This window comes from Antedon bifida, chromosome 9 (assembly GCF_963402885.1).
Source record: "Antedon bifida chromosome 9, ecAntBifi1.1, whole genome shotgun sequence".
Taxonomy (NCBI): domain Eukaryota; kingdom Metazoa; phylum Echinodermata; class Crinoidea; order Comatulida; family Antedonidae; genus Antedon; species Antedon bifida.
In genome coordinates this window covers 14,875,080-14,893,471 of record NC_136234.1, presented here as the reverse complement: position 1 = coordinate 14,893,471, position 18,392 = coordinate 14,875,080, and the positions used below count along the sequence as shown (strand labels likewise).

At 33.4% G+C, this 18,392-nt stretch overlaps 3 protein-coding genes across 3 annotated transcripts in view; all 3 read right to left on the bottom strand.

Moving 5' to 3' along the window:
• Window positions 1–18,392, bottom strand: part of LOC144852883 (speedy protein A-like) — a 78,258-nt gene that overhangs the window by 35,104 nt on the left and 24,762 nt on the right. The gene's annotated exons all lie outside the window — the stretch shown is intronic.
• LOC144851572 (legumain-like) lies at window positions 1,629–10,791 on the bottom strand. Its single transcript, XM_078709097.1, has 12 exons — window positions 10,533–10,791; window positions 8,524–8,621; window positions 8,312–8,393; window positions 6,906–6,991; window positions 5,768–5,843; window positions 5,137–5,199; window positions 4,725–4,910; window positions 4,090–4,254; window positions 3,527–3,643; window positions 2,823–2,990; window positions 2,300–2,367; window positions 1,629–1,795 (listed from the first exon to the last, which is right to left on the bottom strand). The coding sequence occupies exons 1-12, from the start codon at window positions 10,671–10,673 to the stop codon at window positions 1,744–1,746; spliced, it is 1,302 nt and encodes a 433-aa protein (XP_078565223.1). The 5' UTR covers window positions 10,674–10,791; the 3' UTR covers window positions 1,629–1,743.
• Window positions 12,636–18,391, bottom strand: LOC144851478 (legumain-like). The gene is made up of 11 exons (XM_078708971.1): window positions 18,251–18,391; window positions 16,843–16,940; window positions 16,667–16,748; window positions 15,901–15,986; window positions 15,574–15,649; window positions 15,135–15,197; window positions 14,533–14,718; window positions 13,972–14,136; window positions 13,474–13,590; window positions 12,899–13,066; window positions 12,636–12,707 (listed from the first exon to the last, which is right to left on the bottom strand). Exons 1-11 carry the CDS (start codon window positions 18,389–18,391, stop codon window positions 12,636–12,638), a joined length of 1,254 nt encoding a protein of 417 aa, XP_078565097.1.

Sequence of the window (18,392 nt, the reverse complement as noted above, 5' to 3'; positions counted from 1 at the left end):
ACGATGTAGTATCTGGTAGGCATGGCAGATGTTGGCCTAATAATTAAATTTGTTAAAAAGTACCATTTCTTTCTTTAAAGACACTAGGCTAGAAATACAATTTTTGACGTTTTGTAAAAATAATGCATATATTACTTTAAAAACATTAAACCAAGTCATTCCTTGTCTTATGGTAAATTAGGATAAAAATGCACGGTTTGAGTAAGCCCTACTGTTAGATATACTGTATAAACGCACAATATACAAATAAACTTTATTACTAACAGTTGCTTCTCAACGTTTGTATTAATTAATAATTACAAAAATATAAACGTTGTAGTGGTGTATCGTTACATGTACTATGCTACAAACAGATTTGGTTTCCCGCTGTATATAGTAAGCATGGTTCTCACTGATGCAACATAAATGCAGCACAAGGGCGCAACGTAAGCAATTTGATTCACAAGCAATTATTTGAACTGTCGCTTGTCATTGGTCAACTTGCTTGCGTTGCGTCTACATCTTTGCGTTGCTTCTCTTGTGGGAACCAAGTTAATTGTGTTTGTCCTCGCCTCTGCGTATGTGAAATCAAACCTGCCTGGTTTGCTCGTCAATGTTAGTTGCCGTAGATTCTTGCTTTGCATTGTTGCATGAAATCAAACTGCCCGTGTAACAAAGTTTGCAGCACTGTTGCGTCGTCGCTTTCCACTTGTGATCACGCAATACAACACTTTGCGTCGAGACGTTGTTGGTTTAAATTTCTAAGTTGATAAAATTGCGATTTGGCCGTTCATTGCGCCCCTGAAAACTGTATTTAGGTAATCCATCTCTTTGCCAAGCCAAGTAAGCTGTTAACACTAGTGTATGAGTGAAATACAGATTATTCCCCATAACCACCAAGCCACAACTCCACTTCACTTCAGATTCTAATAAACTGATTGAAAAACTCATGTGACCAGCAACTGTGACCTAATTTGTGAATACGTAGCCAGCTATTTCGGCCAATGTGTCCAATAAGGACAATTAATTAGCATACTACACAGGGTTAGTGAACGTAGATCTTGTGGACGAAGGTTGCGACTCATTTTTATCATTACCAAACACAATATGAAAATAATATATAATATTCTACAACCTATTGCTATTGGAATATTAAATATTTAATAATATACGAAAACAGTACTTAACATAAAAACAGGCAATTTAATAGATGACATTATTTTATTGCTATAAAATTTATAAACACTGAGTAAAATTTACATTATCGCATTTACATATATTAAAATAATTTAATAATGATGCTATAATATTATAATTATATACTAATTTTATGCTTATTAACACTGTGATTGCAGGTTATTTGTCTGGAAAAAACTGAATTATTTTTTCAAAATGATTGATAATTAAAAATCACTACTTTCCATTTTTAGAAGCACATATTTTGGCATAACAAAAAACTTATAAAAATTCTATAAACAATTAATAATACAGCAAGTATTAAATTTCATTAAAATATGTTTTAATTACAAATATTTGGCTGATTTAAGGTACTAATTGCCCCAGTGTATGTTTTTGATAATTAAAAAATGTTTTATGAAAATTTTTTCAGTAACAAAACCAAAAAAAGTACTGTTGAATTATTTCATTAAAATAAAGTTTTAAAATGAATGTCTGTGTATAAATATCTTTAAAACCTTCAATATAAAATGCTATGTTTATAATAGTCATCGTAATTTCTTGTCCAGAAAACATTGAATGTCCAGTTTAAACTTTGTTTGTCTCAAGTTTACAAACGTTGTCAATTGTCTGTAGAACACTAGAAATAAAACAAGGAAAAGCAATAATAATATTAATACAGTACGGTATTTATTATTTTAAAAATCTATACTAAAAGTGTTATTATAGTTGATTTTTTGTTGTTTTTTTTTTATTTGTGGGTTTCTCCCTACTTTTAATATCTCTTAAAAAGTATTTTTAAAACATGTACAGTATATTATACAAATAATGAATGTTTATGAGTGTAATGGTGCAAATAATGGCACGAGGTGAAGCCGTGTTGATATATAACCTTTCATCATTCACCAAATGCCATTATTTGTACCATTACACGAATATAAAACATTCATTATTTGTTTTTATAACATCTAAATAGATTCCTGTCATTTGAATCAAATAGTGCATACAATTGCACGCCATGTGACCCACAATCGTCCAATCAAATGACAGGAATTTATTTAGGTGTTATATAATAAATAGATAGTGAATGGTAATTTGAATTTTAAAAAATCAGTTGTATAAAACAGTTGTATAAAGTACTTACATGCTGGTTTCGATTGGCTCTTCACACAAATTAACCAACACGCCCATCAGTGTCATGGCATAGTCATGCTAAAGAATAAAACAAATTTTACATTTATGTTTTTTTTCAGGTCTACATGTACAGTATCATTGTCATCAGTGGCCTGTTTTCCAGTCTTTTTTATAAGAAAAGGGGTACAAATAAATGCATCATTATCATTATTTATTTTCAAATATAACGATTTGAAAAAAGCATTATGTCGACTGGAAAACAGGCTTAACATCTCGCTACAAATTAATTTATAGGTATTTTGATTTTTACTAGTAATATATTTAAATTAATATTTTGAATGTACTGTATATTACACTACTATAATATTAATACAGATAAATAATATCAATTTTATCAATTACTTTACTTATTTGAGCTAGATGTTTTCAGGGATGGAAGAAATTATGAGAGATCAAAGAAAGAGTGGAAACATAACGTAGGAGAAACAAGGAGAGGAAAGAATTAGTAATTAAGGTCCTTGATTAACAATTACCTGTCCCAGTGTATAACACTGTTTAGAGAATTTGGTAGTAGCCTGCTTGTAACAGTTCCAATCAGTTATATCTTTAGTGTCCGCTTTCATAATTCTGTCTGCATCCTCCTCACTCTTAACAGACTGACTTACAATTGTCTCAATCGTTTCATGGATATTGCTGTATAGCTACAGTAGCAAGAGAAAAGGTAATTGTAAATGCAGTGTACTAGAAGTATAGCATGACCTGGTTGACAGTTAGTACAATTTAACTGCTTAAAGGGTCTTTCACACCTGTTTCTGGCACGGTTCTGGTGCGGCGGCGGAAAATCCAATCGAACGTCAATGTCTCATTGTTACACAGCTACACGCATATTGATTTGCACATAGCTGCGTCGAGCGTCGTGAAAACGAAACATTGATGTTCGATTCACCGGACCGGAACCGTGCCGGAACAGGTGTGAAAGACCCTTTAGTACAGTGCAGTATTGTAGTACAGTATATTATAACATCATTTTAAGATACTGTGTCTTTTATCAGTGGGCAAATCAAGGATCTGTTGGGGTTACATGCACACAGGCTCATAGTAATAACCAATTCAGTGATTATACTGTATTAAACTCTTTGGGTTTATAGATTTTGATGGCACAGGCTGGTGCCATGAGGATGAGTGCCTTTTTGCCAGACGTTGAATCTCCTACAGTAGTCATATTGTTTTTTCGTACCCGTTTCATGTCTTCAATCTTGTGCCTGATTTTCTGCATTTCCTCCACAGAGCTTGCTTTTTCCAACTTGTGATAGAGGATTGCCATAGGTACTTCAGGAGATGGTATGGCATTCAGCTGAAAGAGAACAAAAAAAACCCCATTAAACAATCTTCATTGCTTTTTCAGTTTTCTATATCTTTAACTATAGATTCAGTATTATACCACATACCACAACTAGTTTATGCTGTTAATAATAAATAATTCCAGGGGTCAACGCTGAAAAAATAAAGGGGGGTGGGGTGGGGCAGGTGGAATGTCAAGGTCAGGTGGTTAAGATCCGGCCTGTGGGACATGTTTGGTTGAACACCTATTCCATCCCCTCTAAATAAAATTTGCTATTATTGGTATTCTATAGAATGATATTCATGTTTGATATTTTCATAATTAATTTGTGATTGGAAGATTATTCAGGTTGAAATCTGAACAACCGTACTGGTAGCTGTACGGGTTATAAATGGAGTCTATGACATTCAAGATTGTCTTTAAAGAAGAACTTTAGAAGAGTGGTTAGTTTCACTTACAGGAGCAAAAGGTAACGGATTTAGTGGCTTAGCCTCGTCTCCTTGGAAATCTCCAACTTTACACTTGCTCATGCTCATATCACCAAACTCTTGTACATGGCTAAGGTTCGTTTCTGTTCGCACGATCTTATACTGTTTGTGTAAAGATTCTTTGCCAAGGTTTTCCTACAAAAAGGATAACAGCATAAATAATTAGAACACTTAGAACATTAACTCATTCATATGTTTTCTAATAATGTCTTGAACTGTGAACTATTCATTGTTTGCATACCCCTTTCAGTTTCAGAAAAACCCTGGAGCCAATACTGGCGTTTTGTTTGCTGTAAATTAAAAAACAGTTCAATACATTCAAACTTGCACCAAGAACATACCAGGGATGCAATGTGAAAGGTACTGACTCTAAACGCCGGTGTTGTTACATGGTCAGATGTTCACTCTCTCAGCTAAACATTTATTTATTTGTATTTAATTTAAATAACAAATACAATTCTGGTATTCCATTGATTTGAATGAGGTATTTCTGGAGTTTCTACTAGGCAATGTGAATGGTACTGGACTCTGAGTACATGAGTGTACCTCCAAAGTTTATTCACAGTTTTTAATGTGAAAAGGCTATTATTCATTCATTTGCTAACCGTATCTGAATCTTCCATCCACTTGACGCTGTACAGATCACCCAAGTACACCTCCAGGGTTTTGTCAAAGTAACAGGCATATGAAGACTCCTTGCCGTTGGCAGCAGAAGTGGCATAGATGTTGATTGTAGATGAAAGGTCTTTAAACATTGAACCAGATTCGCACGCTTCCAGATAAAATACCAGCTGAAGGAACAACAAATAATAATTATAGTATAATCGTTAAGGAAAAAATGTTGTTTTGTTAATTTCTTATAATTCTTCATACCAACAAGTCGTGTTTTTTTTAAAACATTTTTAGAATTATATAATAATATATCATTTTCCATTTGAATAATAATAAGTTTTGTTGTACTGAGGGTCTTTGAATGGTAGCTTCTGTGTTACTGAAAATAATATAATGTTGTTGTACCTTTGCATACTGCTTCGCATTGTACATAGAATTCAATGCTGTGATTAGGTCTTTTGCATGTAGCTAAAAAGAAAAACACAAAAAACAATATTAACTGTCCTTGCAGTTGCAATTGCAGTATATCTAAAGCCTTGTCTACACTATCAAACTTTATGTGACAAAAAAATGTGATGTACCCATATATGGACATGATGATATCACTACCATATTTGAAATATCACTACCATATTTGGGCACATCACACTAGTTTGATAGTGTGGACAAAGCTTAAAAAACATTTTCTATACAGACATATATGGATACCCTGCATGCCCTTCTATAAATGTGACTTTTGGTTTTACCATCAAATCTGATTTTATTATTGTATGAACCCCTATTAAGGGTATACTTTGTTGGGTACCATGGTGTCCCCTTAATACTAAAAGAGATGTTCCCAGAATAGATGTGCCCATAGTGTTAAAACATGTATTGCCCTTCATTCAGGAAAGTGCCCCTTTAATAGGGGTGTCTCAACAAAGAAGGGGTTCTACTGTATTACACCATCCTCCTCTCCGCCCCCAGAAAAATAGTGTCTACTTTTATACATAAACTATTATATAACGTATAATTTATTTTACTTGTCATGACTCACCTCTTCAGATGGAAAGGCAATGAGGCCAGGTGCGCCATGGTCCGTAAAATACACAAACACATTATCATTGGGTCCACTAAACAGAATAATAAAAACTCACATAAATAAAAACATTAATTTAAATTAATTTGAAACTGAAACGTGCCTGATTAATTTACATTATGTGGGAATTCTTGCACAATGTTCAGTAGTTTTTCGCATAAACTGAAGTTTAGGAATGGTAGTGTGATTACAAAAAAAACCACAAAAAGAAAATGCACTTGAGCCTAACCAATAGACCAAAATGTTAATTTTCTTGTGCGTTGGCCAAAGGTCATTTATCCAACATTCATTTCAATAGTTTTTCGCATAAACTGAAGTTTCGTTATGTTAATATATTTACCACAAAAAACTACAAAAAGAAAATGCACTTGTTATTAAATTATTGTAATATATAATTCCTCAATTATTATGCATGTCCGCATTGAGCCCAACCAATAGACCAAAATGTTAATTTTTTTGTGCGTTGACCAAGGTTATTTAATATCCAACATTCATTTCAATTATATAATGTCATGGTGAGACAAGTTTTTTACTTCTAATCATGACCCCAATGATGGCATTCCTTTCTCGTATTTACCTTTTCTTGTTTTTGTATTGTATTACTGTTTCTTTTGTTTATTATTCTTGTATTATTTGTCTTACCATTATTGAATAAATGTTATTGAATTGAATTGAATTTAAAAAGATAAACGTATATGTCAATTAATTTTAATATATCATCATAATTAATTTCTTTTGACTTTTTTTTCCAAAACCATTTTAAAATAATAATACAGTAGCACAATTATTCTGCAACAATCATAATTACTAACTTTTTGCATTTACTACCTTTTACTGATGTAATTTTTAGAGGATACTAAAACATGTGATGTGCCCATATATGGACATGATGTCATATCACTACCATATTTGTGCATATCACTTCCATATTTGGGCACATCACATGTTTTTGTCATATAAATTTTGATAGTGCAGACAGAGATTAATGCCTGAGGAGTTTATGTTTCCTGCTTTATTCTGAAAAATCAAATGCTTCCTAAATTGTTTTAATTCCCTTTGTTCTTCACAACAATCTCAATTTAAAAATTGTGTTCACCTTTCTATAACTTTGCCACTCCCTATACCAGCCATTGCTGATTTTTTCCCTTGAAGAATATTCAGAAAATTTTTTGGAGTCACGTCCTAAACAAAAAAAAAGAAACCACAAATGTATATTACTATTTAAACACTACAGAAAGTTTTTATATAATCAAGACCTGATAAGTTGGCATATAATTATTGCTTTGTATCTTTAAAACAAGATGCATTCATTGCCTCATCCTTTGGATGTAATGTAAAGCTGTGTACATTGCACGAAAAGTACACTATAAAGAAACCATACATGCAACATCTGAAGCAGGAGAAGCAAAAACAGGAGGTGCTCCTTTTTTCGGTCAACAGCGCCCTCTATATATTATCGAGGGGTGTGTGACGTCACAAGTGGAGATGAGTTTAAAATATGGCCAAAATGGGAGTGTTGGCATGTATGAAAAATTGGTACAGGGCTAGCGTGGATTCAGAATTTTGAAATTGGGGGTGGCGGGTGGGAGAGACACTAACTATTTGAGCCACAGGCCCCCATGGTGGGACCTGTGGTAAAGCAAATTTAGGTGGTGACAGGTGACACCTGATTAAAGCTGAAGAGCCCCTTCTCTCACCCTGATTTTCACACATTTTCTTTCAAATCGAAAGCTTATAATTATTTTTTTGTCAACCAGCACTATAGGATAGTCTGTTTACAGCAATATTTTTATTGCTTTTTGACTATCTGCCAGAATGGTGTCCTGGGTTTTTGTATTGTTATCCATCATGTATACTTTTGGTGTTAATTATGTTTTCTGGAAAACAAATGAATATGAAAGGCTTTATTTTTTATGCAGGATGGTTTAAAACGTAATCTTTTTTATAAAGATATCTTGTTCAGACACAAAGCAATATCCAACAGTAATCTTCAAACAATATCAAAGAATTGTCTTTTAGTAGACACTTGTGTGTTCAGTCATGTGAACTTTACTGATCTATATCATAGGTCTTTGTTTACTTGCTGGAACACACAATAGATTTTATACTACTGTATAACTTCAAAAATTATGAGACTTTCAATTTCTAGTGGCAGTTATTTCCTTCTGGTTTAGGAATTATTTTTATTTTAAAGACAAGGAAACAACCTTCTATAACTTATGTTGCCCACGCACATCAGTAAATAAAAAACAGATAACTTTATTTGATTTTTTGTCATGACATCATTATGAATTTTTGCCAAAACAAATTGAAAAAAATATAAAATAAATATAGAGGGTGCAGTGCTTACATTAAAAAAAAAACTTCACAATACCGTATATCCTCTGGTATAATCCCACCCTCCTAGATTATACCAGAGGATATACGGTAATAATTATATTTAATAAATCATATTTGGTAGTGTAGACAGAGCTTAAGTAAATTATGGAAATGTAATTATACCTCTCCATTGTAATCTTTAGGAACACCATGGTAAACGTCATCACCAGCTGGATGATTGATGATCACGCCCGGCCTTTTATTTCTTTAAAAAAAAACAATACACGATTATACATTACAATATTTTAAAATGGTAATAAAATTTAAAATTAACGTAAATGAATAACTTATAATAATCTGCTTTAGCGTGGCTAAACAAAAGACTGTAAACCTACTCTTCATTATTTGCTATATCATCATACATCATCACAACAATTTGTTCATCAGGGATTCCGTTACGATGCAGTATCTGGTAGGCATGGCAAACGTCGGCCTATTTAGAAAATAAAAACACGATTTAATAAATAAAAATAAAACTTATAATTCATTCATTGATTATTGTGGATAGTGACAGACTTTTTATTGAATATTTAATCATATATAATAATACAGTTATAATTTAGGTTGCCAAAACGTACACCTGAAATAAAAAATGCCAGACTTAGAATAAAAATACCAGGAAACAAGGCCGTACTAAACCTAAATTTGTCTGCAAAATTTATCCAAAACTAAAAATAACTACTGAAAAGATAAATGTATGAGTCATCATAGGTCTTAATTGCATCATAAAACTAACTGAATGTCACATGGTTTTAAATAAAGACCAATATTTAGGATCTTGTGACATGGTTTTATTTCTATACACAAAAACTAATTTATTTTGTATGTGGAAATCAGATGTATGTCTTTACTTAAGGTAATCCCGGACTCAACTGCACACAAAATTTGAAGTCGGAAAACTTAAAAAGTCAGAAAAGCACCAAAATAAACAAAATGGTGAAATGTGGATACCATATGTCATGTGGTATACTTATTGTTTGAGCCTGCCTTTGTATACCAAAGTCACGAGTATAAGGTCAGAAATAAGCAAACATATTTGCTGCTTGAACTGAACAAATGTAGCGATTCATTTCATAATAACAATGAAAGTACACTATTACTCATTCCTGGTACTATAAAATGCCAGTTAGTATAGTTTAATAAACTGATAAAAAATGCATTCGGTTATCTTATGTTACCTTATGTACATACTTTATGGTTTTATAATGCTTAACTATCTATTTACACAAGATATAATAGGATACTTAACAATCTAATCGAGTCAAATACATGTGATTTCTATTAGTGACAATTAATGGCGATGACTGAGCAAAATTGATGATTTTAATACCATGGAGCTTATATGTTATTTAGGCTCTATCTATACTATAAAAGTTTATGTGACAAAAAAATGTGATGTGCCCATATATTCATTCATTTTATTGTTCCACATAAAATAAAAGATATGACAAAGACAAGACAAAGAAAAATAAAAAACCTGGTTAATTATTTGTTTATGTGTGGAAACTCAAATAATGATGATGTCATACCACTACCATATTTGGGTACACCACTACCATATTTGGGTACATCACACTTTTTTTTGTCAAACTGGTTTGATAGTGTAGACAGAGCTTAAGATCCATGATTTTACCAAGGTATACTTTAAGTATACTTGCTAATATATTTTTGGCCTCAATGCTAAAATCTGATGTGTTTTTATACAATACAATCTAAATACTATAACATTAACAGGGCCATTATTAATTTTGGAGAAGGTCCGCTGAAAAAAAACACATCGTTTTGTTGGTAATATATTTTTTTTTTAATGACTTATGCTCGTGTTTGGTACAGTATGTAAAATGAATCTCAAAACAGTTTAAAATAAATGTTTAAAAAAAACCAGTAATATAAAAATGTTTACAAAAACATAAACTCAAGCGTAATGTCTGTGACGTAAAAATTAGGATCGAGTCATTGCATTGCAAATTTATATAGGCCTAGGCCTATATATTGTATTTTGTAACCAAAATAAGAATTTTAAGAGTCCAGTCAACTTTTACATGCATCTGAATGCTTGCGACAACTGCATTTTGATCTTACTGATTCTGACAAAAAAAAATAGCAAACATTAAAAAAAGTCTTTGTGATGGGGAGGATGGATCATGAAAATATAATTTGTATCCATTTCGAATTTAAAATGACATTGACACAAATTATAAACGAATTGTTCCACCACAAAGCATGGGTCACGTTAATTAACATTTAAAACTGACCATTAGTATTTCTACTGTATCTAGCCTTGAACTATAATTAGGCTAATTGTGCCTGAGGCCGGCTAATTCGGTTACAAGGTTCATCGTACCTGATGCCGATAGTTGTCCCATCCGTTCGATCCTGCTACGATGAGAGCCCAATTCTTGCCTTCAAAATCGTCCTGGATTTCTGGAAATATTCGGCAGTTTACTGACGCTAAAGAAACAAGCAGGAGAGAAACAAACAGCATCTTTGTTTGAGTGATTTGTTTTATTACAATATAATAATTTACACACTTTCAGAGCAGTGGAGCGAGTGGTCAGTGTGTGGTCAGGTCAAGATCATGCACCAACAATATATTATTAATATTATCAGCAGCGACTCGATTTGTTTGTAAACAATGATTTACACGTGACCCGGATATGCGGAATTTAATAACGGCGGCGCTATTCATATTCAATATGAAAAAAAAATGCTTTTATCCTCGCGGAAAGTTTTTAAAGTACAGAGGGCTCACTACAAAAAACAAATATTATTACCAAAGATAGTGTACACTATCTTTGATACGGCACGTGCGGCCACTTGCCATCATACTCGCAATTATGCAGACTGAGAAATTAGGAAGAAAAAAGACCTAAAATTATCATTATGTAAATATGAGCATATATCGATCAATGAAGCTGATATCTCTCGGAAAATGAGCTTACACGATCCCAGGGTTGTCGCACACTTTTATTTTCTAGATCCGTTTTCTCTTTACCCCTGGCGCTCTGATTGCTAGTTATTGTTTGTCATGGCTATATGATGAAAGTGGTTTCACTTTCAAATTCACTAAAGCTTGGTTCGCACTAGGACGCAACGCAAGGACGTAAACGCAACGCAAGCGTGTGGAACAATGACAACCGACAGTTCAAATAATCAATCGCTTGTAAAGCGTGGTTCCCACTAGCGACGCAACACAAAGACGTAACGCAACGTAAGGTAGTTGACCAATCACAAGCGATGAATTATTCGAACTGTCGATTGTCATTGGTTACCACGCTTGCGTTACGTTTACGTCCTTGCGTTGCGTCGTAGTGGGAACCAAGCTTTATTGGTCAACTCACTTACGTTTCGTTACGTCCTTGTGTTGCGTCTCTAGTGAGAACCAAACATTACAGTAGAAACAAAACAGCTGTATCGGTACACAACATAAAACGGAGGCTATGTAATGGATGAGATTATTTTATTGATTTATAATCCATATAAAATTAACAGTAAAATCTATACATTGTCACTGTATCACATTTACATATATTAAAATAATTTTAATAATGATATATATTATTTAATTATAATTAATATTATAATCATTTTATTTGCACACCATGACTCAGTTTGTCGGAAAAAATAATTTTTACAAAATAATTATAAATCACGACTTTCACAAAGAATTTATAATATCATAAGCAGCTGCTAATTAAAATTAAAAATTATTTGGCTGATTTAAAACACTAATAATGCCCAAATGTATATTTTGAAAATTTAAAATGTTTCAATGAAACTGTTTCAGTAAGAAAAAACCAAATTAATTAAATCCAATAATATAAGTATCGTAGTATAATTTCTTTAGTAAATAACGTTTTAATCATGTGTAAAAAATCCTGTTTTTATAATAGTCATCGTGATTTCTTTCCCGGAAAACATTTACAGTATATTGTCCAATTTAAACTTTGTTTGTATCAAGTTTACAAACGTTGTCAATTGTCTGTAGAATGCTGAAAATAAACAAGACGAACTATAATTACAGATACGGTATTAAAATATTCAAATATGCATGCTAAAAGTAACTGTTTATTTACATTTGCAGAAATACAACAGTAAATAGAAATATCGGTAGAAGGAAGTTTACTCTAAACGTAGAGTGCATTTTACTGTACTTTGTTTCCTCGCCTTTTTTAAAACCAAAAATAACTGTATGCCTTGTTTACTATTACTGAGTTTAAAGTCTTTCAAAGAAAGAAATCTCTAGGTTGTAGACAATGGCGTAACGCAGAGGCCTGATGCCCCTGGTTTAGGAAACCTAAGTGGCCCTTGCGCCCTTTCCGACGTATTTTAATGCCTGTTTTTTCCTGTGGAAACTTCCCATAAGTTCCGGGGCCCGTGGGTTTAGCCAGTGAGCGCTCATAGCCCGTTACGCCACTGGCTGTAGGCCTATTATAGAACAATGTACTTACATTTTGGTTTCGATTGGCTCTTCGCACAAATTAACCAACACGCCCATCAGGGTCAAAGCATAATCATGCTAAATAATAAGACACATGCATTAATGGCTACAAGATTTGCCAACAGTATAAATACCGATAAAATACTTTTATCAGTTGAGCTAGAGAGGTAGACGTTTTCAGAGAAAAAAGAAAGAAAGATTATGGCGCAGAGGAAAGAATAGAAACTCATTGTGAAAAAAAAAACAAAGGAAAGGAAATCAATTATTACCTGTCCCAGTGTATAACACTGTTTAGAGAATTTGGAAGTAGCCTGCTTGTAACAGTTCCAATCAGTTATATCTTTAGTGTCCGCTTTCATAATTCTATCTGCATCCTCCTCACTCTTAACAGACTGACTTACAATCGTCTCAATCGTTTTGTGGATATTACTGTTTAACTACACAAGAGAAAAACAATGTATGATGACAAATATAGTTTGTTGTGGGAGGGGGAGGGGGAGGGATGTCTGAGACAGCACGTCTGAGACAGCACCTGGAAATTGTAAATTCGAAATGTTTAACATTATTGCAAACAAAGTAGTTAATGGTTGGGCCTCTTTGGATCTATCTATGTATACAGTATTTTGCGTATGGTTGTAGTATACGCTGCAATTTAATTGAAATACTATGTAATAGTACATCATGCATTAGACCCAATAATAACAAGTTCAACTTTGAGGTTTAATTGTGGTTATAATTCTTTGAGTTTATACGGGCGGGAGAAGAAGTACCAGTGGCCTTTATGATGCCTGATGTTGAATCTGATCCTGGCTATTTCCTGTCCTATTGGTGTATGATGACGTACCCGTTCCATGTCTTCAATCTTGTGCCTGATTTTCTGCATTTCCTCCAGAGAGCTTGCTTTTTCCAACTTGTGATAGAGGATTGCCATAGGTACTTCAGGAGACGGTATGGCATTCAGCTGAAAGAGAAAAATTGAACATTCATGGCAAAATAATATTCTTTACAAGAAATAGTATTAATATGTAGCATACAATAACCAATGCCACTACTGTATGCTTTTGACATTAATGTATACTGTCAGAGCTCTGCTTAAAAAAATATTATCACAGGGACATAAGAGAGGAACGGGCCCGGCCCACAACATAATCAATACGAATCCATCAACTTTAACAACTTGCTATTATTATCTAATGATAATCTTCTTAGATATAAGTGGGTGTGTCCTATTCAGTTACGGGTGTGTTATGATAATAATTTGAGACTAGTAGGCCTAACAATGATAGCTACGAGCATTTTGAGGAAACTTTAAAACTTTAGAAGAGTGGTTAGTTTCACTTACAGGAGCAAAAGGTAACGGATCTAGTGGCATAGCCTCGTCTCCTTGGAAATCTCCAACTTTACAGCTGCTCATGTTCATATCACCAAACTCTTGTACGTGGCTAAGGTTCGTCTCTGTTCGCACAATCTCAAACTGTTTTTGTAAAGATTCTTGGCTAAGAATCTCCTACAAAAAAAGATAACAGCAATAATTAAAACAGTTAAACATTGTTTTTTTATTAATTTATTAATTAAAACCGAAGCTTGTTTGTGAGCATGTTGCCCATCTCCATTTAATTTAGCGGTAGTATTTCCAGACTTCACTGAATTCCTTTCTTACAGGCGAGTTTTGGAGGACTCAACAACACTGCGGTGACCGGACCAGAATCCCACAACCTGAGATTGCGAGTACAATGCTGCTCTAACCATTGTACCATGCTTACTCATCTTTCGCATTGCCTAGCAAAATGTTTGCACACACCCGCAGTGTTTTTAGAGCGAAAGAAATTACGGTATTGCATGATTGGAGTTTTTCCGAAGTTTTTAATATGAAAAGGAGGCTATTATTCATTTATTTGCTAACCTTATCAGAGTCTTCCATCCATTTGACGCTGTACACATCACCCAGGTACGTGTTCAGGGTAAAGTCGTGGTAACAAGCATATGAAGGCTCTTTGCCATTGGCAGCAGAAGTGGCATAGATGTTGATTGTAGATGAAAGGTCTTTGAACATTGAACCAGACTCGCACGCTTCCATATAAAATACCAGCTGAAGGAGGAGCAATTACAAGTGGCCGGGTTTATTATAGTATTATTGTTGAACTCTGTAAAGATTTAAATTTATTTTCCCAAATTGCATAAGATGTTGTAACATGCGTTACAGGAACATGTATGATCTTTTCTTTTCAGAATTAGAAATTTTATTTAAAAGTAATAGCACTACCACTAAGTTACATTCATACTTGTCAAGTTTCACGGAACGGAAGACGGCGCCGTTCAATTGAATAAAATATGATTAATCAATAACACGGCGTCGTCTTCCGTTCCTTGAAACGGAGCAATAATGTTTGAAAGGTAGCTCTAATATAGAACATTTCCGTTTAAATTATTTTTTGCCATAGTTGTGTCGGTGTCTTGATGGTTGTTGCTATACGTTACTGAACATGTAAATGGTATACACTGTACCTTTGCATACTTCTTCGCCTCGTACATAGCATTCAATGCTTTGATTAGGTCACGTGCATGTAGCTAAAAAGGAAAACACAAAAAAAAACCAATATTTAAAATTAAAACTGTAATAATTGGTTTGATAAATCAATTCATTTAATCTAAGAACAATTTCTTTTCGGATAAGGACTTAGGAGGTCCAGTGTAAACACGGCTCGTGTGTACCTTAAAGAACCCAGTGTATCTTTCGGAAGAGGAGGGTTACCCCGTACTGGCCCATCATCTCAGCCCCGTTGTTTATGATAGGTGCTGCACTATGGCTGACGTTGGTCAAATTGAGAAAGATATAGCCGGACAAGATACAAATCTGGGAAACAAATGTTCTCCCCATCCCACTAACTCCCTACAATTTTGTTATTTTTTTCGTCTGACAATAAAATAGGATATGAATACTCACCTCTCCATATGGAAAGGAAACGAATCCACGTCCGCCATGGTCTGCAAAATACACAAACACGTTATCGTTGGGCCCACTAAAGAGAATAAAAACAATTTATCAAACTCGCATAAATACAACAATGATTTTAATTAACTCGAAAGGTGTACGATTTACCAGTGCTTACTCGCTTTCACGTTCTCACTCCTGAACAAAGTATCGAGAAATTTAACATTTCTTTTCAGAACTAGGCCTAGCCTATGTGTACCACAAACTTTATATCAACATATTTATTTCTTCGCCATGCAAACCTTTGAACAATAATTTTTATGTAAACATTGTGTTCACCTTTCTATAACTTTGCCACTCCCTTTCCCTGCCATTGCTGATTTTTCCCCTTGAAGAATTTTCAGAAAATTTCTTGGATTCACGTGCTGAAAAAGAAGCAAACCTGTAACTCAACAGTTTGTTAAGCTCTGTCTACACTATTAAACTATAGTTTGACAAAAGTGTGATGTGCCCAAAAACGGCAGTGATATGCTTAAATATGGTAGTGATGACATTATCATGTCCATATATGGGCACATTTTTTTCACATCAAGTTTGAGAGTGTAGACAGAGCTTTACATTTCTGTTGTGTAATGTACCTTATCGTTTGCTTTTATCTTATTTTAAAGACAAGGAAATATCCTTCCTTAAAACTATAACTTGTAAGTAAGACCAAATAAAAAAAGTCTAATCCCTCATCAACATATTGGAGCCGCTTATTACTTTGAACTTTTTGCTATTTATTATCTGTTTATTTATCCCTCTTTGTCTCTGTCCATGAACATTGATCCATTGATTATACTTTTTTCCTGGTGGAACCTGCTCCCTGAGCTTATTTGATTTCTCCAGATACAACGCATTAACTGTTTGATTCATATTATGTTATCACATTTTTTAATGTTGCCTTGTGTAAATGGATATTTAAGGATATTGTAGCTTATTCTGTAAACAAAATTTAAAAATTTCATTTTTAAAAATACAATTGCATGATCGCAATCATTATATAAATGATAATTATAAAAAAAAATCTTCAATAAATCAATTATGGAAAATAACTAAATTGTACCAAGCCATTGTAATCTTTAGGAACACCTTTGTAAACGTCATCACCAGCTGGATGGTTGATAATCACGCCCGGTCTTTTATTTCTAAAAAAGCCCAAAAACAAAAAATACATTATGATTACCAATATAAAAAAAATAAGTAAAATAGGCCTAACGTAACAAAATAGTGTAAACTTACTGTTTATTATTTGCTATATCATCATACATCATCACAACAATTTGTTCATCAGGGATGCCATTACGATGTAGTATCTGGTAGGCATGGCAGACGTCGGCCTAAAAACATGAAAATACAAATTGTATTAAATGTAGGCCTATACACAATGTTTCCTTAAGATTCATTGTAATACTAATTCCAAATGGTAATTCTACACTAATTTTCCCAGCGACATAGTTTTCTGCAAAATTGTAAACGTTTAGGAGTTTTCCCAAAATAATAAATCATAATTGTATAATAATAAACAGAAAAATGGTCTTTATTGCATCCTGATTGAATTAATGAATGAAACTGAATGTCACATGGTTTGAAAAGACCAATTAGCAATTATTTCTGTCCACAAAAGCTTGTGGATGTACATGTATTAAAGAACCTAGTACATCTTTCGAGACGAGTAGGGGGTTACCCCAGTGTACTAGTTAACACACACACTGTCGTGGACAGACGTAATGGCGCCGTAGTTAGCTGCCGATGACACGATGTGACCCTTAAGGGAGAAGAATGTTGTTGGAAAGGTGTAACATCTAAGTCCACAGCGCTCTGATCTTCATGAAATAGCGCTATATAAATGTCGCATTACATTACATATTATATGCTTTACGTAACTGGTGTAATCCCGGATTTACATCAAAGTCATGAGTATATAAAGGTCAAGAGTAAACAAATGAAACAACTATGAACTAACGTATGTGGAAACCATTATGTCACGTGGTATACACTCGTGGACATAACTTATAAGAGTGATCCTGACTTTGTATATCAAAGTACCTGACGAGTATAAAAGGTCAGAAATAAGCAAACAAAATTCTCTGCTTGATCAGTACACAAGCGATCCATTTCCTGAACAATGAAGTTATAGGTACTAGCATAATATGTTATATTTATGTTTACCTTTATATACTCTACCTACTTATGGTTATGGTTTGATATTTCAATCTATTAAATTGAGATACTATATTTTATATTTTTTTGCTACTCGGTAAAGGGGAACAAAATGGATGTTAGCTATAAGTATGTAGTTCCTTTTTGTGTTTCCTATATTTTTGTGTGTTTTTATTGTTATGAATTATATAATGTTTCATGGCAAAGATAATATGTCTGCTTGCGCGCAAAAAATATGATAGGTAAAATATAATAAACAATCTAAAGATTTTTTTTCATATTATAAGACATTACAAAGGAAAACATAATAACATTAAAATAAAAAACAACATAGATATCTATCCATCAATCTAAAGATGTTTAGTTTTTATCAAAGGTACGTCATCGTACTTGCTAATATCGGACATTTGCTTTTAATGCATTTCTATGCAATTAAAATGTATTAACTACCTAACTCACTCAACAATGTTACACGGAAGTACAGTACCTGATGCCGATAGTTGTCCCATCCGTTCGATCCTGCTACGATGAGAGCCCAATTCTTGCCTTCAAAATCGTTCTGAATTTCTGGAAAGATTAGGCAGTTTACTGACGCTAAAGAAACAAGCAGGAGAGAAACAAACAGCATC

What these genes read in the sequence shown, in the direction of transcription:
- LOC144851478 (XM_078708971.1), bottom strand. Translation starts at nt 18,391, where the DNA reads ATGCTGTTTGTTTCTCTCCTGCTTGTTTCTTTAGCGTCAGTAAACTGC. An exon ending in GGGACAACTATCGGCATCAG is followed by an intron (nt 16,941 to 18,250) that starts GTACTGTACTTC and finishes TCATGTTTTTAG; the next exon opens with GCCGACGTCTGCCATGCCTA. An exon ending in AGATTGAAGACATGGAACGG is followed by an intron (nt 13,067 to 13,473) that starts GTACGTCATCAT and finishes TCTCTTGTGTAG; the next exon opens with TTAAACAGTAATATCCACAA.
- LOC144851572 (XM_078709097.1), bottom strand. Translation starts at nt 10,673, where the DNA reads ATGCTGTTTGTTTCTCTCCTGCTTGTTTCTTTAGCGTCAGTAAACTGC. An exon ending in CTAAAGATTACAATGGAGAG is followed by an intron (nt 6,992 to 8,311) that starts GTATAATTACAT and finishes TTTTTTGTTTAG; the next exon opens with GACGTGACTCCAAAAAATTT. An exon ending in ATGCGAAGCAGTATGCAAAG is followed by an intron (nt 4,911 to 5,136) that starts GTACAACAACAT and finishes TTGTTCCTTCAG; the next exon opens with CTGGTATTTTATCTGGAAGC.